This window comes from Polypterus senegalus, chromosome 1 (genome assembly GCF_016835505.1).
Source record: "Polypterus senegalus isolate Bchr_013 chromosome 1, ASM1683550v1, whole genome shotgun sequence".
NCBI lineage: Eukaryota > Metazoa > Chordata > Cladistia > Polypteriformes > Polypteridae > Polypterus > Polypterus senegalus.
Window position 1 is genome coordinate 112,768,231 of NC_053154.1, and position 25,732 is coordinate 112,793,962.

The 25,732-nt window shown below is 36.5% G+C and overlaps 1 protein-coding gene across 1 annotated transcript in view; it reads left to right on the forward strand.

The window, feature by feature from the left end:
* Positions 1-25,732, forward strand: part of rsrc1 (arginine/serine-rich coiled-coil 1) — a 474,039-nt gene that overhangs the window by 134,733 nt on the left and 313,574 nt on the right. The window contains exon 4 of the mRNA XM_039756272.1: positions 7-174. Within this exon, the coding sequence (XP_039612206.1) occupies positions 7-174 (168 nt within the window). The remainder of the gene's footprint in view (positions 1-6; positions 175-25,732) is intronic.

A 25,732-nucleotide genomic window follows, 5' to 3' on the forward strand; every position in this document is an offset into this window, starting at 1 on the left:
TGGCAGGTCCCGCTCCAGACGCAGACGGTCTAGAAGTCGCAGCAGTGGTAGGGGTAGCCGAAAGAGGAGTCGCAGCAGATCAAAAGACCGTAACAGAAGAAAAGGAAGAGAAAAAGAGAAAGGAAGAGAAAGAGAAAGGGGCAAAGAAAAGGAGTATCCAACTGAAAGACAAGGGTGAGTAGTTGTTTTCAAGAGAAAATTGATTTGTATTCAATATATGTAAATAATAAAGTTTGAAACAATTGAAGATTAATGAGTTTTTGACTTGTAAATTTCAGTAATGTATAAAGTTTTGTTCATCATGCAGAATATGTACATTTATTAAGTTGCAGAGTATTAAAACTGCTTTTAGTACATATTTTAACATAGTTTGGTATTACATACAGTGGTGTGAAAAACTATTTGCCCCCTTCCTCAAGTGTGATACACCACAGTTAGGTTATTTTTGAACAAGGGGGCAATTACTTTTTCACACAGGGCCATGTTGGTTTGGATTTTTTTTTTCTCCCTAAATAATAAAAACCATCATTTAAAAACTGCATTTTGTGTTTACTTGTGTTATATTTGACTAATGGTTAAATGTGTTTGATGATCAGAAACATTTTGTGTGACAAATATGCAAAAGAATAAGAAATCAGGAGGGGGCAAATAGTTTTTCACACCACTGTATATGCTATTTAGAAAATGTGCTGTGGTTTATAATTTGATACTGCAAGGTTGAAGAAAAGGAGAATGAAAGCATTTAATTGCTATATTAGGCAATTTCAGGACTTAAAATTTTCTCCGTGCTATTACGTAGCTATTCAGAAAAATATTATGTGATTGAAGTAATTTCGTAATATTTCAGGCTTGACAACAATATTTTAATTTAAATGTGTAACCTTTATCAGAAAATAATATGCAATTTTTGTAATTGCTTATCAATAAATTCAAGTACTTTATATATATATATATATATATATTATTCAAATAGATAGTATCATAAAGAGTACTAAAGTAAAAAAAATTGCAGCTCAAAAAAGGTAAACTTGTTTTCAGCTTTACAAGTATATTTCTGAGAAGCACTTTTACACATATATATGTGTGTATATATATATATATATATATACTGTATATATATGTGTATATATGTATATATAATTTTTTTTACATTTGCCAATGTTTATTGTTACATTCAGTTAGCTGCACCTGTGAAGCAGAAGCTTTGAAGTAATTACTTGATAGCCAAAGGATTTTAAAATTATTTCTGTTCATACCTTAGGTTTCGTAAAGTTGAACTAAATCTAACGTTTCATTTACAAAATGAACGCTGTGGTATGAACAGTTCAAAACAAGATTAAAAACTCACTTCTTTTCACTTGCATTCAGTGATCTTTAATAATACTGATGGTTTTCCTCTTTGTGATCATATAACATTATTTCTATTTATTATCTATCTTATTTTATGTTCATATATTTTATTACTGTTTATGTTTTATTGTGTATTGTTTTTTTTTATTCTATTATTGTAAAGCACTTTGGCTGCAGCATTACTATGTTGTTTTAAATGTGCTATATAAATAAATTGACATTGACATTGGTAATGAATTACCGATAACAATTTTAAGTTATACAGTATTCTCAGTTTTGCCAATTGTCTAAGCAGTTTTAGGTTTTAATGTACAGTATATTGTGATATATGATATGGTTTGCTTTTTAAATTGAATTCAGTGATAAAATTGCACTTCATACACAGAGGATTGGACATGGTGCATTGGAAGTGGAAATAAGAAAAAAAGAAAAAATGCATGAAAGTCATTGCTTAAAAAAGGAATATGATTAAGATTAAACAAAATACTAAACTTACTGTTGTTTTGTTATTGTGTGACACTAACATATTCCTCTTAAATTTAGCTTAGGTTTCAATTATAGAGTTTGTCTTGAATCTGAAACAGTCATTAAAACTGAAAAGCAATGCTTAATAGTAAAATTCTTTTATTACAAGTAATTAAATTCTCAAGAGCCAATGTAGCTGAAGAAATTTAACTTGCATATTATGGATGCTAGAGGCGCTGTTGCCCCGTTGAACCCACCAGACAGACGTCTAGGACACACATTTAAAACACCAAGAATAATATTTAATTATTTTTCTTAAATAAAGAGCACAAAGCCCCGCACACTCCATAATTCTCTAATAAATCAATAATCACAATAATAATAAACAATAACCAATCCTCCACTCCCAGCAGCTCCGTTCCTCTACCACCCAACTCCGACTCAATCTGCTGGGTTTCCCACAGTCCTTTTAAAGTCCATGACCTGGAAGTACACCTTCTCCGGGTCAAACTCCACATTGTCCTTTCTCACGTGTCCCGGAAGTACTGCGGGCTTCCGTTCTTGTGACCCCAAAGCACTTCCGGATTGACTTAACCATAATAGTCCACGGATTCTTGGTGAGCTCCCCCTGGCGGCACCCACGGCACCCAACAGGGCTGAAGAGACGGACTCCATGTCCCATGCAGCCCTGTGGGAATCCGAGGAACCATTTCCATCCAGGGGAGCTGCCATCTAGGGTTCGGGGGGATGTAGTGCCCAGAAAAGGCTGCTTTCTTCTGTTGAGGGACGTCCCGGCCGTATTGAAATGCCGGCCGTCCATCACAATATGTTTACGTTGTCATTATTTTTCAAAAGAGACTAAGTAAGCTTTCTTGTTATTAAAACAAATGGACCATGTTGTTCCATTTTTTCTGAGCTTTTGTTTTAGATTACCATTGGAAATGAGGAAAGTTACTAGTGTTAGTTTTTTAAGACCTATGGTATGTATTTCATAATTTCAGTTTTAGACTAATGCTGTATCATTTAGTAGTATTGTTATAGATTACACAGTACCACAATTGCATCTTTTATCAGTCTTTAACAGGGGTTTATTTTGCCTACAATTATGTTTTTTTAATGCTTATCATATTATACCCAGAAGATGAAGAACCAGTAATTGCATATATTGTATCATTTCCCATAAGGTGCTTAGGCTTTTGTAAATGAATATCTGTATGTTTAAAATAAATAACATCTCAGTTTTACTTGTCATTAAAATAATAGTGAGGTAAACATTTTGTTCATTTGATTGCATAAGCCTTTTTTAAAATTATTAATGAGACACAGAATTGCCTTATGAATTCAGACTCCATTATTTTATACCCTTGCTGTGCCGGAAAATAGCTTTCATAACTGAAAAAAAGAGTGGGAAGTCTATGAAACACATGATGCTGCACTTCATTTTACTTGACGACAGTCAGATCAAAGCATGAACAAAACTGTTTTGGGCATTACTTATTGCTGTCAGAGTGCAGTATGACAAATTCATGTGATGGTAGTTTTATTGTGTGTGTGTGTATTTTCCTTTTTTTTATCTGTCACTTGGATAAAATCTATTAACTTAGAGTTGCAAATGTCGAAGTTTTGATTTTGACAGCAATCAGACATTCATCGAGTGTCATTCCCTAGTCTTCTTTTCTTTTCCTTGCAGCAGGAAGTCATTATGCTAATTTTGTCTTATTTGCATACAGGTTACAGAGTTCTGTGGCATGAAGCATGCTCTGAACCCCTTTAAAGTGTCTGTTTAGATCAAAGCAAGTCTCTGTGATAGCTGTTGTCTGACACCAAGCTGTGTGGTGTTGTTTTCATTAAACATTTATCACACTTCTAGTATGACAGCAGGCAACTTTGTGCTTGGGTAACGTGTTTTCATGCAAAATTTATTGAAAAAGACGAGACACTGTAAAGAGATCTTGTTGCCTTTCACCAATGGCAAAGGGTAAATGTTTGATTGGAAGGAAGGAAGTGTGCCTTTGACGGTCTGCTATACTTGTTAAGCTTGACATGGGTTCACATGGGAATGATCAGAAATTTTAAACTGAATACTTATATTTTTTAATAGACAAGAGAGTAATCAATTTGTGTTCATTATTTTGACATTTGTCAAAGCAATTAGTTGTCATTTCAGTAGGTGTTCATGGAAAGCTTGTCTGTACACTTGTCCCTGATAGTGTCTTTCAGTGTGTGCTTTGCTATGTAGAAGCCATTCTTTCCATTATGAAAGGGATGTTTTAACAGATCTTCTTGCTTCAAGTCAGAAAAATGACAAACTGTCGTTCTAAGTAAACATGCTTTTAGTATCCTAATGTACTGTTAATGCAAGCCTTTATCTGGCACTAAACCATGAGATGCATTGTAAAGCATTTGGCATGTAGCATATAAGGGCTTTTATACCCAAGCTACTTGATTTAAAGACATTCAAGATGTAGAATCAGACAGTGAAAATGCTCTAGAGTACTTTTTTTTTGCCCAACTACAGAACGTTGCTATTTAGTAATCTCTCTATTATAAAAAAAAAAAAAATCCTGTGGAATGAATGACTAGTAGATGATACGTGATCTTCACATTAAGATCACGAAAGACAAATAAAAGAACCGTGAGACGAAAGACAATGGGCAATAAAAAAAAGTAGTGTAAAGGGAAGGAGCACACAGATACAGGTGTCTCAGTGCACATCACTCAATGCACAAAATGTAGATTTACACAATAATGGAACATACGCTATGAGAATCTGTGGACCCACAACAGTTAAAGCAGCGACAAGTTTAATTTAAAAAAAAAAACACAATTCGGTCAGGTGTATATTTAGATAGATAGATAGATAGATAGATACTTTATTAATCCCAAGGGGAAATTCACATAATCCAGCAGCAGTATACTGATACAAAGAAACAATATTAAATTAAATAGCAATAAAAATGAAAAAAATTTAAAAAAATAAAAATAAAAAAGCAGACAATAACTGAGTAATGTTAGCATTTACTCCCCCGGGTGGAATTGAAGAGTCGCATAGTGTGGGGGAGGAACAATCTCCTCAGTCTGTCAGTGGAGCAGGACAGTGACAAAAGTCTGTCACTAAAGCTACTCCACTACCTTGAGATGACACTGTTCAGTGGATGCAGTGGATTATTCATGATTGACAGGAGTTTGCTTAATGCCCGTTGCTCTGCCACAGATGTTAAACTGTCCAACTTTACTCCTACAATAGAGCCTGCCTTCTTAACAAGTTTGTCCAGGCGTGAGGCGTCTTTCATCTTTATGCTGCCATCCCAGCACACCACCGCATAGAAGAGGGCACTCGCCACAACCGTCTGGTAGAACATCTGCAGCATCTTACTGCAGATGTTGAAGGATGCCAACCTTCTCAGAAAGTATAGTCTGCTCTGACCTTTCTTACATAGAGCATCAGTATTGGCAGTCCAGTCCAATTTGTCATCCAGCTGCACTCCCAGATATTTATAGGTCTGCACCCTCTGCACACAGTCACCTCTGATGATCACAGGGTCCATGAGGGGCCTGGGCCTCCTAAAATCCACCACCAGCTCCTTGGTTTTTATTTATGATGACGGAGAAGCGATAACAACGCGAGCAGCAGAGACACAAAGTAGGAAAAAGGACAGCGGCTCTAAAGGTTTTAGAAAGATCGAAGGGCAGTGGAATCGTGGGAAAGAGGGGTCCTTTCATCGGATTAGTGCTATTTCAGATGTGGAATGGCAAAATGCTGGAGGCAGCTTGATGAATGAGGTCTCCAGGACTTAAATCCATATTATGTGATATCATCTAATGTGAAATTCTACTCCGTACTTCTCAAATTTTTATTTTTATATTGTATTGAGGATTTGTTCTGCTCTGTGTGTTGTACTGAATTGTATCGACCCACTTCTTTTTGACACCCACTGCACGCCCAACCGCCCTGGAAAGGGGTCTCTCATTGAACTGCCTTTCCCAAACACAGCGACTTAAACATTCAATAATTTTACTGTATAAAAACTATTTGAATAGTCTTAAACCTATTCAGATCAGTGCAATGGAGTTTATTCAAGAATTCACCAAATGTTTCTTTAAATTACAAATTATTTAAAAATCATAAAATCTGTTATATTAATCATATAGGCATCAAGTATACAACTTTTAAACTATCCCATTCTCTTATCCCTTTACATTGTAGTGAAGTCTAGCAATTTAAAATACTTCACAGAGTTTAGATGTACTTGTAGAAGTTGCATTTATGATTTAAATATCCAACCCAAATAAAGTATAAGCTATGAAGATGTTTACATTAGATCTGATTAGATTTGGTGTAACTTTAATGTCATTGAACACAGTACCAGTAAAATGAAAACAAAATACAGTTTTGCATTTAATCAGAACTGCCACTACACTGTGTGCACAATTATTAGGCAAGTGAGTATTTTGACCATATCATCATTTTTAATGCGTATATTCCAACTCCAAGCTGTATTAACTTGAATGCTTATTGGATTTAAGCATGTCAGGTGATGTGTATTTGTGTAATGAGGGAGGTTGTGGCCTAAAGAGATCAACACCCTATATCAAAGTGTGCAGAATTATTAGGCAGCTAGTTTTCCTCGGGCAAAATGGGCCAAAAAAGAGATTTAACTGACTCTGAAAAGTCAAAATTGTAAAAGTCTTTCAGAGGGATGCAGCACTTTTGGAATTGCTAAGATATTGGTGTGTGATCACAGAACCATCAAACATTTTGTTGCAAATAGTCAACAGGGTCGCAAGAAACATGTTGAGAACAAAAGCATAAATTAGCTGCCAAAGATTTGAGAAGAATCAAACGTGAAGCTACCAGGAACCCATTATCCTCCAGTACTTTCATATTCCAGAGCTGCAACCTACCTGGAGTGCCCAGAAGTACAAGGTGTTCAGTGCTCAAAGACATGGCCAAGGTAAGGAGGGCTGAAACCCAACCACCACTGAACAAGAAACATAAGTTGAAACGTCAAAACTGGGCCAAGAAATATCTAAAGACAGATTTTTTTCAAAGGTTTTATGGACCGATGAGATGAGAGTGACTCTTGATGGACCAGATGGATGAACCTGTGGATCAGTAATGGGCACAGAGCTCCACCCAAGCGTGGAGGTGGGGTACTGGTATGAGCTGGTATTTTTAAAGATGAGCTAGTTGGACCTTTTGCATTGAAGATGAACTCAAAATCAACTCCCAAACCTACTGCCAGTTTTTCAAGACACTTTCTTCAAACAGTGATACAGGAAGAAGACCATGATTTTTATGCAGGCCAATGCTCCATCACTTGCATCGAAGTTCTCCACTGCGTGGCCAGCCAGTAAAGGCCTTAAAGATGAAGGAATAATGACATGGCCCCCCTTCCTCATCTGACCTAAACCCTATCGAGAACTTGTGGGCACTTCTTAAACGCTAGATTTACGGGGGAGAAAAACAATACACCTCTCTGAAGAGTGTCTGGGAGGCTGTAGTCACTGCTCTACAAAAAGCTGATCGTCAACAGATCAAGAAACTGACAGACTCCATGAATGGAAAGGCTTATGACTGTTATTGGAAAGAAGGGTGGCTATATTGGTCATTGATTGATTGATTTATTTTTTTTGAAATGTCAGAGATGTTTATTTGTAAATTTTGAGGTGTTTGTTTATTATTCTCACTATAACAGATGAAAATAAACAAGTGAGATGGGAAAATTTTCATTTTTCCTTTAGTTGCATAATAAATCTGCACACTAATAGTTGCCTAATAATTGTGCGCACGTAAGTATTCCCCCTGATGATGTTCACACTCACATTTCCGTTGTGAAACATTCAGGTTTCAGGTTAATAACATTTTGGATTGACTGATAGCACTGTGTTTGTTCCATATTAAAATTAATCCTCAAAAATACAACTTGCCTAATAATTGTGCACACAGTGTAGTAGTTAATTGCAAGTCATCCGATAAATGCAAATAAATACAGCAGTGAGAATTTGTACAGAAAAGAGTATGTATAGAATTATTAGTGAGAGTTGAAAGACAAAATTTACCGTACGTGTAATAAGGATAAAATAGAATAAGCACTGAAAAATATGAAAAAAGTTTAAATAATAGAAACAGTAATATACAGACAGTTGTATAGGTACAAGTACAGAATAGCCCTGATAGTTCTCAGGTATTAATAGCTCAAGGCTATAGTGTAAACACGATAGAACTGCAGTGGGTACAGAGTCCTACAGTGTACATGTATTGCATTACGGTGATGTGGGAAGGGTGAATTTTAAATTTAGCAGGGATAAGGCTGTATGATAGCTGTTCCTGTGCCTTGAATGTTCATTTAGGGTTTCTTCCTGCAGTTCAAAGACACAGTGCTCACAGTTTCAAAAAATGAGATATGCTATTTGAAGTAAAGCTGCACCTTTAAATTTGGATAAAGAGAACTGCCTTTGTTATCTTGTATCAAGTGTTCTAACATAATTTTTGACATCTACATGAACAAACTTGATTCTTTTGTCTTTTAAAATACCCATGGTGCACATCTGTTTATCGATTTAGGAAGCTGAAGAATTGTTAATTCACTTTTCTTACCTGTTGCTTGGATTGCTGCACCCATGTCTTCAATTTCCTCCCCATAACAGTTTTATTATTGAACACCTAATAGTCACCAGTACCTGTTGATCATTATTACCATATAACCCTCCACTCCCTCACTGTAGTTCAAAGTACTCTTCAGGACTTTGATATTCAGATGAAGAGATACTCCTGTGTATTTGTTTTCATACCAAGTGTGCTTCTTTGTGTGGTTTTTTGATGTTCCAACATTCTTAATATTTATTTTAAAATTAATAAAAATTCTTTTTTGTTTTATTTTTGCATTATTCAAGTATTTTATACTATGGCTATCCGATTTCTCTCCTAGCTATTTTCAGATGGCCCAAAAAACCTATTTACTTGTGAATTATGTTGTTATGGTTTTGCACTACTTATTGAATAAACATATTTCATTTATTTATAGTACATGTTAACCCTTAGTTTAATCAGGCTTGTATGCTTATTTATTTAAATTTGTACTATTAATTATGTTTTAGACCCAAGAAAGAAAAACCATGTAGAGGTTTGTGAGCTAAATTCACCAGCATCAAATGCAAAATGATAGGGATGTAGGAGTACACAATAATACATATCCAGATTTCGAGGATATATGTTTTTGATACTGTATGGCTTTTCTAGTTCAACCTATCGTTTGATTTAAGGGAAAATACATATTTTGAACAGTTAGCAGCTGTACATAAAAAACTAATTTATTCCTCGGTGTAGGAACGGGCAGAGATTGAAGAAGTTAATTTAGCCTATGTTTTTATTTTAAATGTGAGGATTTTTTTAGACAGATCTTCCATGAAAACTATAAACCTTAACAAAAATAAGGGTCACATGCAAACTAAGTACAGAATTAAACTGAAATACACAGGCTCTATGTCTCATATGGCCAGCTCCGTAACTCTGAATACCTCCAAATTTAGGGCTGGACCAAACAACAGTGACCTTATTCAGTCAATGTAAAGTCCTTTTGTTCAATTAACTGTTAGGGCATTTAATTACTGGTCTCATCTTGCAACAGTTCATTTACTGACTTCAAGACAGTGTCTGCACTAAAGATTGTGGTGCCATGCTAACTGTGAGGACACCATAATATTCCTTTGACTTTTTTATATGATCATTGTTTAATTGAGTTAAAAAAAGTAAAAGAGAAATAAACAATTCAAACTAACTTGAATGGAATAGACAAAAACAGAAAATAAAACAGATCAAATGTCCTCAACACTAACCCACCTTGTGAGTATGTTGTTAAGAAAAAAGCTAAATAAAGATCTTGTCTGGACTACTGCAGAAGAGACCACAGAACCTCTGTCAGGTCAAAATTAAAGTTCTAAGGCATCAGCATTTCTACATCAATGGTCTTTGTCTAAGTAGTCACCATCTGACAGGCAGGAACACTTTTTCTTATACTAAAGCCGGATGTCTGCTTAATGCTGGATGCAGAAAGCATTAGAAGAGTGAAATTATACATATAATATTGACAGAAACATTCTACTGTAAGCACAGTGGTACCTTTGTAGCAAAAATACCCCAGAAAGGATTCTGTGCTGAATATATATATACATACTAGCAAAATACCCGCACTTCGCAGCGGAGAAGTAGTGTGTTAAAGAAGTTATGAAAAAGAAAAGGAAACATTTTAAAAATAACGTAACATGATTGTCAATGTAATTGTTTTGGCACTGTTATGAGTGTTGCTGCCATATATATATATATATATATATATATATATATATACACACACACACACACATATACACATACATATCTATACTAATAAAAGGCAAAGCACTGACTCATCACTAATTCTCCAACTTCCCGTGTAGGTAGAAGGCTGAAATTTGGCAGACTTATTCCTTACAGCTTACTTACAAAAGTTAAGCAGGTTTCATTTCGAAATTTTACGTGTAACGGTCATAGCGGTCAACAACGTCCGCCATGTTGAACTTTCTTATTAATGGCCCCATCTTCACAAAAAAATTGGTAGGTGGCTTCCCTGCACTAACCAAAACAGATGTATGTACTTATTTCAGTGGTATGACGCCAATGTCAGCCGCCATATTGAACTTTCCAACGTCACTAATTCTCCAACTTCCCGTGTAGGTAGAAGGCTGAAATTTGGTACTTATTTCGGTGGTATGATGCCACTGTCGGCCGCCATATTGAACTTTTCAACGGTCTTTGTTATTTATGGGCTCATCTTCAAGAAATTTGGTACGCGGGTTCTCAACGCTAACTGAATCCTACTTACGTACATATATACGTCCATAGCTTGCAGCTCGGTCACGTGTGGCGGCGCGGTCCCCATCCCAACGCCTCCCACTTTGTTGGCTGCCTGCCTATATAAGTCCGTCTGTTGCTCCAGTCTCTACATTCCCTTCCTTGCTTCGCCACAGGATTCACGTCTCCCTGCTGATAACTACAGCCTTTTTATTTAATCCACGGCTTCTCCGCTGTTTTATTGTTCATTTATTACGATTATAGTTATTGTGTAGGTATTTTAGACTTACTTCACATTGTTCAGGTACCCATTTCCTTTATCGTTCCAACCGTACCCCTATTAACATGTCTATTGAGGTGATCACCATCGATCAAAGTACTGTCACTTACCGAGTGGTTTCCATGCCCAGAGATGGCACCTACCTTTTCCATTCTCTTTGTTACATATTGCACGGCCATATCAGGTTTACTCTTGATATCCAGAGGAACATTTTGTCTTATGTATTGAATGACTGGGACAGGTTCAAGGTGTGGACTGATGACGATATCTGCATGTGAGTTGATGGCTGCCGCTGAATTGTTCTGTTTTCGCTTTCAAGTGTACCGAAATGGCCAAATATTTTACATCTTTGGACAACCGCCAATGCCTCTTAAACATCTTACATTCACAGGTGACGATTTCAGTGGACACTCTGATGTTTATGAATGTTTAAACTGTCAAAAGCTGGATGGGAAGTTATCGATGAAACCGGTTGTATGCTTACAACGCTTGACAGATGCCGAATGTCACTTCAACACAAGTCCTGCAAATACTGTCGTAATTGAAGCAAGCCATGAAACTCACAATGATTATGACAGCAGCAATCCAAGCTGTGAGATTTGAGACAAGATTACTTTTCACATGGCCAACTGTACATTGCATGCTCAAGAGTAAGCTCAGCGCACAGCTTGGTAATATTACAACTGGAAGGCCGAACTGACAACGTGGTATACAAAGAGATCCTTAACAAATAATTATTGGCATATTTTCCCTCAGTTTAAAAAGGTTTAATGTATTCTTAATAAATATTTTAAGGCAGTACTTCGCCACTGTGAAGCACCGGTATTTTGCTAGTACTAAATAAATTTGCCAGTGGAATGAATGGTGAAAGAGAGAACAGGTGACCACAGTTATTTAAATCACATTCTGCACCCACTTTTTTTTCATTTAAATGTCATTGCAGGATGGTGATCTTACTTGGTAAATCAAAACCTCAAGTTTCGTGTCGTAATAACAACAACAATAACAAAAGTATAAAGTAAGACTATGGGGAATATCTGGGTTGTGGAGCATTATCCAAAAAATAGAAAGATGTATTCGGCTTAAAAAATAATTTTTTTGTAGTTATCCTGTATATTAATAGGGTGCTCAGATGAAAATGTGAAGGGTTAGATAATTTAGAGAGAGAGAGATTAAAGAATAAGGGTATAAAGGGAAGCCATGTCTGGCACCTTTATAAATGTAAAAAAGTTTGTAGATTTCAGAACAGGTAAATATGATTGCTGAAAAGGGGAAATCGAGTGTCTTCAGCATTAATGAATTCTATCCCTACTCCCATTAAACCTAGAACCAGAGAAGAAAATGCCCGCTTTCTTCTGCCAAAACTCTTCTCTGAATCTAGTGAGCGGGGAGTTCAGAAAGTTGGAGCTGCATCAGTAATATAAATGAAATGTGCTAAAGATGCATTGCAGTGATCTTAAGAATAATTCAGGAAAGGTATCTTGTGTTTCTTTTCTGAACTAGCAGACATTTGTAGACCCTATACCTATACTTTTGAGATTATTATTAAATAACTGCCTTGGATCAATTATTATTTTTTCAACAATAATACATAACCTTTCTTGTGTTGCAGCTCACCTACACCAGCGCAGTCTTGACAAATGTGACACTTTTTTTTCCCCTCCAGGTAATGCTTCTGACAATCTGTATATCATACCTATATTGAAAGAGTGCAAAGACACCTGATGGCCTTTATTGTCAATGTGTGTTTCTGTCTTGCTTCAAAAATTTTGAGCATTGTTTCCATAACTCTTGACATTTTGAAGGTGCATTACACAATAACAACAATATCTGTTTAGATTGCCTAGTGGAATATGAAATAAGTTCCTTTTAAGTGCCTGTGGTTTATAGACAGCAGTAGCAGGTTTATTTGTTACCTTCTTGTATGTGATGATTATTCTTGAGGTACAGCATCTTGATGAGAGAGTAACATGTAAGATGAACTGCCGCACAATTCAGTAACTCATTTTTAGAGAGTCATAAGTATTAAAAGGAGAAGTTATATTTTAATGTGTAGTGTAGGCTTTTAGTATCAAGCATCCCTTATAACTGTGTTGATTACAAGGCTGCCGGGATGCAAGACTCCAACAACTTCATGAATGATTTTGATCCTAGTACTATTCTTTGAAATCATTCATATTACAGAGTATAGGTCCACCCACAATAACAAAAATAAACCATGGCTTTGCTTTGTTTCATAACTTCTAATTTTTTCACTAAATAAGGATCATATATTTCTGAGATCATACAATACATAAGTAAAACCAGAGATGGGAAGTGTCAAAATCAAAACTTATGTAAAAAGAAAATATAAATTTCATGGATTACACACAGCAATTATAGAATTGTAAACATTAAAATTGTCATGGTGGTGAAGATGATCTTTTCATTTGATGAGGAAGATTCTCTAGGAGGAATTAATTTTAATAATGATAATTGTAAAATTTCAGGGTTATTTATTCTATAATTTACAAGAACACGTACTGAGCATATATATATGTTGTCATTGACTGAGAGGAATGTACAAATCTAAATGAAATTGTGAGGTGCCAACTGGGTTACCCTGTTTACAGAAATAACAACAACTAAAGCATTTATTTCTATATCACACTTTCATACAAAGAATGTAGTTGGAAGTGCATTATAGGAAGTAGTTTCATGCTAAGAAAAGCAGATTAAATTTAGACTTGATTAATAATCAATAAATACACAAAAAACAAATAATGCGAACTTAAATGTCAAATTCATAATTATAAACAAAATAACAGGCACACGATGGCACCAAAAGCAACAAAATGCAGCTGTTGGAGTGAGCCTCTGAAGAGAGGCTGGGCTTCAGGATGGACATTAGTCCAGCAAGTTGCTCATACCCTAATGAGATAGTGTCACTGTACACACATTTTACTGTATATAATTTTTCTTGCATTGTACGTATTTATTTCTGGTGGCCTGTCTTTTGTAATGGCTGTAACATATGTGATATCGGAGACGCTCGATATCTTTAAAATAATACTTAGGTTTTACTGTATTTAAACAGTGTGCTTACATACATAATTTCAACGAATCTTACCTAATATCTAAGAGAATACAAAGGTTTTATGCTGTATAACTGTGCGAGAAATGTTTATAAGAATGTGAGAGAGTTTATAAGGGCTTAAAATTTATAAAAATAACCATATAAACATATGGTTTTACTTCGCGTATTTTCACCTTTCGTGGGGGGTTCTGGAACACAACCCCCGCGATCGAGGAGGGATCATTGTATGTTAAATCAAAACTATATTGTACTTACATATTTTGTGTCCTGTAGTTACATATTTTGTGTCCTGATGAGTATATACAAATGCTTTGCATACTGTAAACAGACAGTCTGTGTTTAGTCTCTAAATGACCATGTTGGTACTTATAGCATATGCACCTTTCTTGGCTCTTATACATTAAGTAGCAGTAGGTACAGGGGTACAAATTGGTGTCCTGCTTATACAATCATAGCCAAGTGCTTTGAAAAAAGAAAACCATGTCTAGACAGCGTTCCTTTTCCCTGCCCTTATTGCAGTAATGCTGTCTAGGCCTGAAACACTCTGAGAGCACTGTTTTACGACTTTGTTTTGCTAAGTTTGACTTTAAATATTTTAATAATAAACATACGAGTTTCAGTTAACAGCATAAATTTGAATTACATTTACAAATATTTGCAATAGTAAAACACCTTGTTAATGAGGACGGTCAAAGGAAGTAACCTGACTCACTCAAGTTAAGAGAAAAGCCTCCCATAATATTTGTTCGCAACAGAACACAACCAGTTGAGTATCATTTGAATGTAAAAGTATACCTAAGCATTATTGCTGACCATGTGCCTCCCTTTATGACCACAGTCTACACTTTAAAAAATTGCTACTTCCATAAGAGTAATACACCATGTTTCAGACATCGCTGTAGTTTCATTTTATTTTAATTGCCTGTACAGTTCCCAGACCTAATTCTACAGAGCACTTTTGGGATGACATTTGCAATACCAGTGTAAGGCCTGATAATCTGTTTTAACTATGTGGTACTATTTTGTAAGCTCTATAATCAGAATCCCTAAGGAGTGTTTATAGCACCCTGCTGAATCCAAGGTTCAAATTATTCATGTTCTTTTGTAGATCAAAAAGGGCACTACACAGTACTATTTTGGTATAGCTAACAATTTGGTCACTTAGTGTAGATAGTATTTCGATTTTTACCATATTTACTTTATATTATTTGAAAAGTGCAAAAATGGGTAATTTGTTGTTAAATGTTTTGTCTGTGGCTGCTTTAACACTTGCAGTTATAAGAAAAAAAATTTGTGAACTCTTTGGAATTCCATAAATTTCTGCTTTTTTTACTCCTAAAACTGGGAAAAGCACAGAGGTTCTGCCTCCACTATGCACAGCACTCACAGTACCAGTGTATCCAGCAACCTCGAAGGGATCCTGCAAACCCTCAGGATATCCCACAGGGCAGCTCGATCAACTGAGTCGAATTCTTTACGAAAATCGACAAAGGCTGCAACGAAGCTCTGCTGATATTCGCGTTTGTTCTCCATGAAAACCCTTAGTGCCAGGATGCGGTCTATGGTAGACTTCTTAGGCATTAAACCAGACTGTTCCGGTCACTGGTAGGTGAGCAAGTGATCATGGATCCTATTGAGGACGACCCTAGCAAGGACCTTACCCAGCGCTGAGAGCAGTGTTATCCCCATGTAGTTGCTGCAATCCAGGCGATCACCCTTCTCTTTCCAGACAGGGATGAAAAGTCATGTTTTCCAGTCAGTTGGGATGATGCCACTCTCCCAAATAGAAGCAAAGATTGCTTGCAATGCCAGGAGGACAACCTTACCACCAGCCTGGAGAAGTTCACCCTGGATACCATAGATCCCTGCAACCTTTCCTCCCCTCAGTTGGTTCACCACCTGTGCAATCTCAGTGAGATTGGGTGGTTCACAGCTAATTGGAGGATCAGCCTCAAGGACCGTGGACGCGGAGATATCCAACGTCCTAGACGGAGGATCATCTTTGAACAGCTGCTCAAAATAGCCAGTCTAGTGGGTCACAACATGCAGTGTCATCCGTAAGGATAATTCCATCAGCTGACCTGACTGTGACTCTCCGAGGAACAGATTTGGATGTGCATAATGCTTAATAATTACGTAATGTGTATATATGTGTATATATATATATATATGTATGTACATGTATATGTGTGTATATATATATATATATATATAATATATAATGAGATGACAGATGGTGTTGTGGGGGATCTCCTCCCAGATCTGGACCGGGCATCACTGAGCTCCTGGACAGTCTGAGGTGCAACCTGCTGGCATTGGATGGACCAAAACATAATGTCCCAGAGGTTTTCTATTGGATTTAGGTCAGGAAAGTGTGGTGGCCAGTCAATGGTATCAATTCCTTCATCCTCCAGGAACTGCCTGCATACTCTCACCACATGAGGCCAGGAATTGTCGTGCACCAGGAGCCACTGTACCAGCATAGGGTCTGACAATGGGTCCAAGGATTTCATCCTGATACCTAATGGCAGCCAAGGTGCCTTTGTCAAGCCTGTAGCGGTCTGTGTGACCCTCCATGGATATGCCTCCCCAGACAATCATTAACCCACCACCAAACTGCTCATGCTGAATGATGTCACAGGCAGCATAATGTTCTCCATGGCTTCTCCAGACCCTTTCACTTCTGTCTCGTGCTCAGGGTGAACCTGCTCTCATCTGTAAAAAGCACAGGGCACCAGTGGTGCATCTGCCAATTCTGGTATTCTATGGCGAATGCCAAATGAGCTGCATGCTGCTGGGCAAGATGAGGAGGGAAAAATGTCAGTGGCCTCCACCTGTTAAACCATTCCTGTTTTGGGGGTCATCTCATTGTTGCCCCTCTAGTGCATCTGTTGTTAATTTCATTAACACCACAGCAGCTGAAACTGATTAACAACCCCCTCTGCTACTTAACTGACTAGATTAATATCCCATAAGTTTCATTGACTTTATGCTATACTCTGATTAAAAAGTGTTCCTTTAATTCTTTTGAGCAGTGTATATATATATATATATATTATATATATATATATATATATATATATATATATATATATATATATATATATATATATATATATATATTTCTATAAGAAGATCAAATCAATATTGTACCACCTAAGTGCAAAATAAGTTATCTTTGAGTGGCACTAAAACCAAAATAAGTCTCTAGTATTTCCGCATTTAACTCACCTGGCTCTTTGGTAACTTGCAGTGCTCACTGCCCTAATATAATGACAAAATTGTACAAAATTGAAGTATAATGATTTTCCCTACCTATTCTTCCAGTTTGCAGGATCTTCACTAATTGTTCGCTTAACTCAACATAACCACCCAAGTAATGCACAGTGTCAGTTTTTAGGCAAGATAGCTGCTATGGAGAAGTTTTTGTGCACCAGAAGCAAAGGTGTACAGCAGTATTTTCCAACCTTTTTTTGCTTGTGGTAGCACACTTTTTGTAACCTATAAAATCCCAAGGCACACCACAATTATACCAACTATAACAACATTAAATGTCATAGACATGCTAAATTATCCAAAGGGTCTTGACTACCGAAGGTGATGTCAAAAAATAAAAAAAATCAATTTGGAGATTGGAGTACTTAGTATGCCCACTGTCCCTCTGTTCTGCGAGATTTGCTAGTAGACACGCACCCAGACAGATGGACCCCTGACACATTTCCTGCCTCTCTACAGTGCATCCCAAGTGCTGTGTCTGCAAAGCACTGATTCCGGATTTTTTTATTTTTTTACAATTATTTTTTACAATGATTCGATTAATTAGTTAATTTTTTTTTGTCGATTTCTGATTTCACCACAGCAGATCATCCGTCTCCATCTGTCACTGCCTTTTATATCATTTACTGCTACATCGTCTACCATCATGTCCTCCCTTACTGCAACCATAAACCTCCTCTTTGGCCTTCCTCCTTTCCTGTTGCTTAGCAGTACCATCCTCAACATTCTTTTCCTGATGTACCCCTTATCTCTCCGCTGCACATGCCCAAACCATCTCAATCTGGCCTTACTCACTTGGTCAATAAACTGTTGTAGCTTTGTTGTTCCTGTAATATACTCATTCCTAATCATGTCTACTCTTGTTACTCCAAGCGAACATTGCAGCAATTCTGACATTTCCAGTTCTGCCTCCTGTCTTTTCAACATTGCTAGGCAGGCACTATTCTATCACAAATCACTTATGCCACTCTTCTCCCCCCAGTCCACCCTGCCTGCACTCTCTTCTTCACCTCTCTGCTGCACTCTCCATTGCTTTGGACTGTTGAACCCAAATATTTAAAATTGTCTACCTTCAGTACCTCTTCTTCTTGCAGTCACACTCTTCCACCACCTTCCATCTCATTCACGAACATGTACCCCATCTTACTCCTATTGACCTTCATTTCCCTTCTCACCAGTGCGTGCCTTCATCTCTTTAGGTTTGTCTCAACCTGCTGTCTAAGCTCACTACAGATCACAGTGTCATCCATGAACATCATTGTCCACCGAGACTTCTGTCTGACCTTATCTGAAAAGAAAGGGCTCAGAAATGGACTCAGATCCAATCCTTGTTGTTATCCCACTCTCACCTTGAACCAGGCTGTCATTCCTACCTCACACGTCACCACAGTTGCACTGTCCTCATACATATCCTGCACCACCCTCACATATTTTTTTGTTACTCCCAACTTCCTCATACATTATCGTAACTTCTCTCTTGGCACCCTATCATACGTTTTTTTGCATTTCCAAACACGCAATGCAATTTCTTCTGACCTTTCTCTGTATTTCTCCATCTACACTCTTAAAGCAAACATTGCATCTGTAGTCCTCTTTCCTGGCATGAAACCATATTGGTGATCACAGATTGCCACTTCTCCTCATAGCCTAGCATTCATCACTCTTTCCCATATCTGCATGGTGTGGCTTTTCAACTTTATACCACTGTAGGTACTGCAGCTCTGCACATCTACCTTTTCCGTGAAAATCGGTAGTAATATACTACTTCTCCACTCCTCAATCATGTCCTTGCTTTTCAAGATTTTCTTAAACAATCTAGTTAGAAACTACTGCCATCTCAACTAAACATCTCCTTGCCTCCACTGGTTTCATCTTTCTCTTAGCTTCCCTCACTTAAGCCTTGCTGATCCCTGGTTCTTTGTGATTTACTATTTCCACTAATCCAACCTACACTCTCATTTTTTATATTCATCATTTCTTCAAAGTACTCCTTCCACCTTTTCAACACACTTCCAGCTTTTCATCAAATTTCCATCTACATCATTTAAGACCCTGACCCGCAGCACATCCTTCCCTACTTGGTCCCTCTGTCTGGACAATCGGTATAAGTACTTTTCTCCTTCCTTTGTGTCCAGCTTCTCATATACTGTAGCTCAACATACACCTTTTCCTTAGCCTCCACCACCTCTCTCTTCACCTTGCCCTGTATTACTTTTTATAGCTGTCTGCTTTTGTCATGTCTTTTTTTGTTCTGTTTTGCTAACTTCCTCCTCTTTATACTTCCTCATTGTGCCACTAGGTCTCTTTGTTGTCCTTCCTCTGTCTATGTCATACAAAGCACCTTCCTAGCTCTCTTCCTTACCACTTTCAGTCATCTACCATGTGTTCACCACCACCCAACACCTGTCTTACTTCTTCTCTGAATTTTACACAATAGTCTTCCTCTTTCAACTTCCACCACCTGATCCTTGGTTCATTTCTCACTCTCTTAATATTTTTCACCTCGAAATTCATCCTGCATACCACCAGTCAATGCTGTCTAGCCACAGTATCCCCTGCCACCACCTTACAGTCTATAATCAATTTCCTGTTACATCTCCTACATAGAACATAGTCCACCTATGTGCACCTTCCTCCACTCTTATATGTCAACCGATGTTCCTCCTCCTTCTTAAATATGTATTCACTACCTCCATTTCCATCCTTTCCTGCCCATCACCTTCTCATCACCACTTTTCTTTTTGCCACTGTGCCCATTAAGTTCCACTACTAATGTCCACTGTTTCTTCTTTGGGTATACTCTCCACCATTTCATCTAACTCCAGAAAGGTTCTTTCTCCTCCATCTTGCATTCCAATTGTAAAGCATATGAGCTGATGACATTTAACATTACTTTATGTTCATCACTGTCAGACATTCTTTTCACCTCCAAAACACTCCTAACATACTCTTCCTTCACAATTACACCTACCCTGTTTCTCTTTCTGTTCAGAGGAATCCGGAGGCACCCACCTCTGATGCGTCTGGCCTTACTCCCTTTCCATTTGGTCTCCTGTATACATAATTTATCTAAATTTTTCTCCACTCTCTCCCTTTACCAGTCATAGTGCCAACATTCAAAGTTCAGACTCTGAACTACACTTTCTTTTCCTTCCTCCACTCCCATTGTCTTTAAAGTCATTTTCTACCTCTTGTTCTTCTTTGCCTTCTTCACCCAACAGTAGCATAGTTTCCACTAATACCCTTCTGGACAGCAGCAAATTCTGTTTCTCATCCACATGTTTGATTTAGAACAAGTTTTATGCCGTATGTCCATCTTGATTCAACCTGGGCTTGGGACTAAGATTACCCTGGCTTGTGTGACCCTGGTGGCTGGGCTATAGTTGTATTGTCGTATGGAAAAGAAAGTACACCTTCTTACAATTGTGTGGTTTTATGTATCCGAAAATAATAGAAAACATCTAATTTAACCTCCAGTGTAAAACAGCACACAACAGATTTCACAGTGTCATTGTTTAACAAAAATAAAGCCGAAATGGAGAAGCCATATGTGAAAAACTAAGTACACTCCATGATTCAATAGGTAGTGGAACCACCTTCAGCAGCAATAACTTGAAGTGATCATTTTCTGTATGACTTTATCGGTCTCTCTTGTGGTTGTGGAGGAAGTTTGGCCCAATCTTTTTTTTATATTGTTGCTTCAGTTCATTTAGGTTTGCAAGAATTAATTTATGCACAGCTCTCTTAAGCTCCTGTGACAGGATTTCAATTAAATTAAGGTCTGGACTTCCACTGTTTCATTGCAACACCTTGATTCTTTTCTTTTTTAGCCATTCTCTTGTAGATTTGATAGTGTGCTTGTGGTCATTGTCATGTTGCACCACCCAATTTCGGCCAAGCTTTAGATGTCAAACAGATCGCCTCACATTTGACTCAGAGTATACAGTTCATGGTCAACTGGATGACTACAAGGTGCTCATGTCCTGTGGTTGCAAAACAAGCCTTTATAATCACCTCTCTGCCACTGTGCTAGACAGTTTGTATGATGTGTTTGTGCTGATATGTTGTGTTTGGTTTTCACCAGATATGGTACTGTGCTTTATGGGCAGACGTTTCCACTTTGGTCTTGTCTGTCTAAAGGACATTGTTCCAGAAGTCTTATGGTTTGTTCAGATGTAAGTTTGCAAGCCTAAATTGTGCTGCCATGTTCTATTTAGACAGATGAGGCTTTCTACTGTAGACTCTGAGATGTACCACTTAGGTTTTTTTTTTTTGCAGTTTTTGTATGCATTGCATGGTCTGAACTTGGGGTGAATTTGCTGGGAAGTCCACTCCTGGAAAGATTGGCAACTATCTTGAATGTTTTCCACTTGTCAATAATCTTTTACGCTGTAGAATGATGGACTTCAGATTTTGGAAATGGCCTTATAAACCTTTCCAAATTGATGGGCAGCAACAATTGTTTCTCTAAGATCATTGTTGATGTCATTCCTCCTTGATATTGTGTTAACACACACCTAAATGCTCCAGGCCAGCAAACTGCCAGAACTTCTGCTTTCATAGAGATAGCCACACTTGCTGATGGTCAATTAATCAAGTGCATCTGGTTAGCAGCACCTGGATGCTACTTACCCTCTTAATTCCTGTACGAGCAGTAGGGTTGTACTTAACTTTTCACACATGGCTTTTGCATTTTGGCTTAGTTTTTGTTAAATAATGGCATGGTGTAATATGTTGTGTGTTGCTGTTCATTTGAGGTTATATTTACCTTTTAAGACCTACTAAGGACCAGATAATTTTTTTACTATGTATAGAAAGAGAGTGTACTACAATTGAAAGAGAGTGTACTTTCTTTTATTTATGTGTGTGTATATCCTATCTAAAGTATAATTGTTGTATTATGTTTAAAATGGTATTATGTGTGTCATATGGAAACTCATTTTTTTTTGTTTCCTTATTTTACAAGCACTTTAACATTGCATGGTTGAGGAATTATTCCTACATTACTTTAAAAACATCAAGTCTTAGCATTCTCTTTCTTCAACTTCCAATATACTTATGAGTGTGGGAGCAGAATTATTTGCCAGATGTCACTTTAGTAAGTTTAAAATTTCTGTGTTTTGTCATTGCAGTGATTCTGATTTATTGTATTAAATGTTTGTTATGCAACCTAAAGTGGATATGGCATCTTTATATAGACTTTTTGTGCACATCATGTCTTGCGGCTGAACTGGATCATGCTAATCTGGTAAGAGGCACCCAAAGAGAGTGATAGCGAGCTGTGACAATCCACTTAGGGTGAGCTGTAATCTCTTTACCGATTAAAAGTAGTTAAACTGGCACTCAGACACCCTCCAGGCATCACGCACCAGAGCAGACTTTAATATATATGTTTTCTATATAGAATACATAGACTAGTATATTGTGACAGTGACCTAACAACAGACAGTAGGTATTGATAGTGGTAAGGCAAAGTCCAAGCAACTATATTAAATTTTGAGCTTTTTCGCAAAATTGTTATGTTATATATATAATTTTACTAAATAAAAGAGAATTGATCAATATATTATAAAGATAATACATTTATCACTGTTCTTTTACAAGCTCAGTATGCAATAAGTCTGCTGTGGTTTTTAACCAAAATATCAAAATGGTTATTGTGAGAGGCAGCTAAAATCCTTGCTAGTGGGTCACCGAGCCATACTTTGAATGCCACACAGCTATAGCTATATATATATATATTCATATTCATATATATATTAAATATGTTTTGTGACTTTCATTTCACTTTCATAATTTGCAGTAGTGGCAGGTAAATAAGTAATTTTTAACATACTTAAACATATTAATTAAATTCAAATAATTCATTGCATTTACTTTCTCTTAAAACATTTAAAGAGCCTGTTATTTAACAAATGACATTCAGCATGCTATACTTACAGTTAGTAAAAGAAGCTTTTATCTGAGCATGTAACTCATATCAAATTCATAGTAAAATGTATTTTTATACATAAATAAATTTAATATATGGTAAAAGATTTAAAGATATGAAACTACCTTTAAATCATTAGGGTTTGGATGCTGCTCAATGCTAAATTTAATATCTACCCTACATGTTTTTCTAATAATATATATCAAACAGCACCAGATGGTACTGTGCAAATAAAATTTTAACCAACACACTAAATTCATAAAATAAATTTAGATATTAAAAAAAATACTTCTTTAAGAAAAATGATGATGGTTATGCTTTCAGTGTACATTCTTAAAGCATTGTATACCCCAAAAATTGCTATGATTTTATCATGATAAAGTCTCTATCTAGGGGTTGTTCCTGCATTGCACCCAGTAATTGCTGGGTTCAGTCTCCAACTGCCCTATGACCCTGCCTTCGATAGGCGGGTTAAAAAATGGATGGTGGGTACATATACACCTGCATTTTTAAACCAGAAAGAAAATGTAAACATGTTTATTAAATTTCATTGTATGAGTGCATGACTGTAACAAAATTCTTACATAAGTGTACATTTGAATTCAACATGAAAAACATTTAAAAAAAAAAAACATTACAGCACCTCTAGACACATTATTTGTGCTATTTAAAATTTTTATTATTGTAATATTTTTAGAAGAAACATAAATGTACATGTTTTGTCCTTAAATATTTTTGCAATGTTTTTGCTTACATTTCTATTTTTAGATAGCTTAATGTGAAATCTCTGTAAATTCACTGTAGAAAAATACAGTGTATGCAGAGTGAATTTGTCGGTCTTTATTTTGTGACAGTTGCATCCAAGTCATATTGAGTTACTCATTCATTAGTGAGTTTCACATTTCATCTGAGAAAGACAGAGGAGCAATAAAATATTCTGACAACTCTGCAAACATCAAAAGTCCAGCCATTCTTAATGCTAGACTCTGCATAACAAGCATTCATGTCAGAAACTCACTTGCAGTGCTTCAACTCTGAAGCTTGCTTGAATGAACAAGAATGGGTACACAAGGAGGAACAAAGAAACAGAAAATAGTAAAAGAGAGAGAAACTACAGAATTACTGAGACTAAAAGACAGTTGGAAGACATTTTTCTACCCCAAGGCTAATCTGTCAGCTGTGCTTACCTTACAAATTTTGCCCTGTTCCTTATTTTCAGTATCTCTCTTCACCAAGATTTTGTATGCAGAATTGTTTGCTTATCTGTATAGTACCTATTAAACATTCTGGATTGATTGGAAGGAGAAACTGACAGGATGCCTGTCACTGAGATATTTACAGATAAGTTGAAATGAAGAGGGGATTATTTCTTTTGGTAGCCACAACTTTTATTTATGTGAATTATTTTATTTTTATGTTAGTGTGTGTAAATGTCATTTTTTCCCTTCTACTCTCTATATGCACACTGCATATATTCTATTGATGTTTGTGGATTTTTGAATATAGATACAGTATGTGTATACTTTTATATTTCCTTATACATTTTATGTATTAATATTTTTGATAGTGAAATGATTCAGGTTTTGCTTCATTTGCAAACTGTTTTGCTAGACAGGATTTCCATGAGTTTAGTGTTCTTGGATATTTTGTTTGTAATCTCTAATTGGCAGTACTTAATTAGGAATGAACCTAAACTCTCTTTTAATTAAATAAAAGTACATCATGTTTCTTGTCAAATTTGATATGTATATTTTAGTAGATGCTTAATGAAATACAGAATTGGTTGTATTAATTTAGTGACACTTTTGTATATTTGCTTTAAATTTTTTTATAACCCTGCTTTAATTTATTACTAGCAGAATAATCTTGTATTCTTAAATAATTCTCATTTGCTGTATGCATTGGGATTTTTGTTATATTTTCTTGTCTTTATTACCAGTGCAACTGTTTTGCAGAAACAAGTGTAGATGATATGAATAGCAATTGTTCCAAGATCTGTCCTTGTATCTCCATGGATAACCTACAATCTGCAGAGGCAGAATAAGTGGCAGATAGCCTTTGTCATCACTTATCCAAGCAGTACACTTGTAAGAGAGATCAGGGATAATCACCTAAATCTAATTAGGGGTTAAAAAAGGCCATGACTGTGATCTGGCGGTCAGACACCTTACTGTATAAATCCTGTTTGCATCAGAAAAATAAGGTTGTCATATTGATTATTCAAATTAGTGGCTAATGGCCGTGGCTCATCCGCTCATGCTGCAGCTGAACAGGTCCGAGATGGCAGCTCTTGCAAAGAAGTGCTACGCTTACAGCATACCGTATGTTTTTCCTTTTTTGTTAAATTAGAAAGATTCATCCCCATCCCACCAAACCTTAAACAGAGGTCACAAAAGATTTTGTGTATTATGGAGATTAACAGGCCATGGCTGTTTGCTGTAAGATAAATTTAGGAAAGCACGTGTTTTTTTTGTTGTAACTGAATAAACATAGTAATATTTGTTTATATTTTTTATCCTTTTT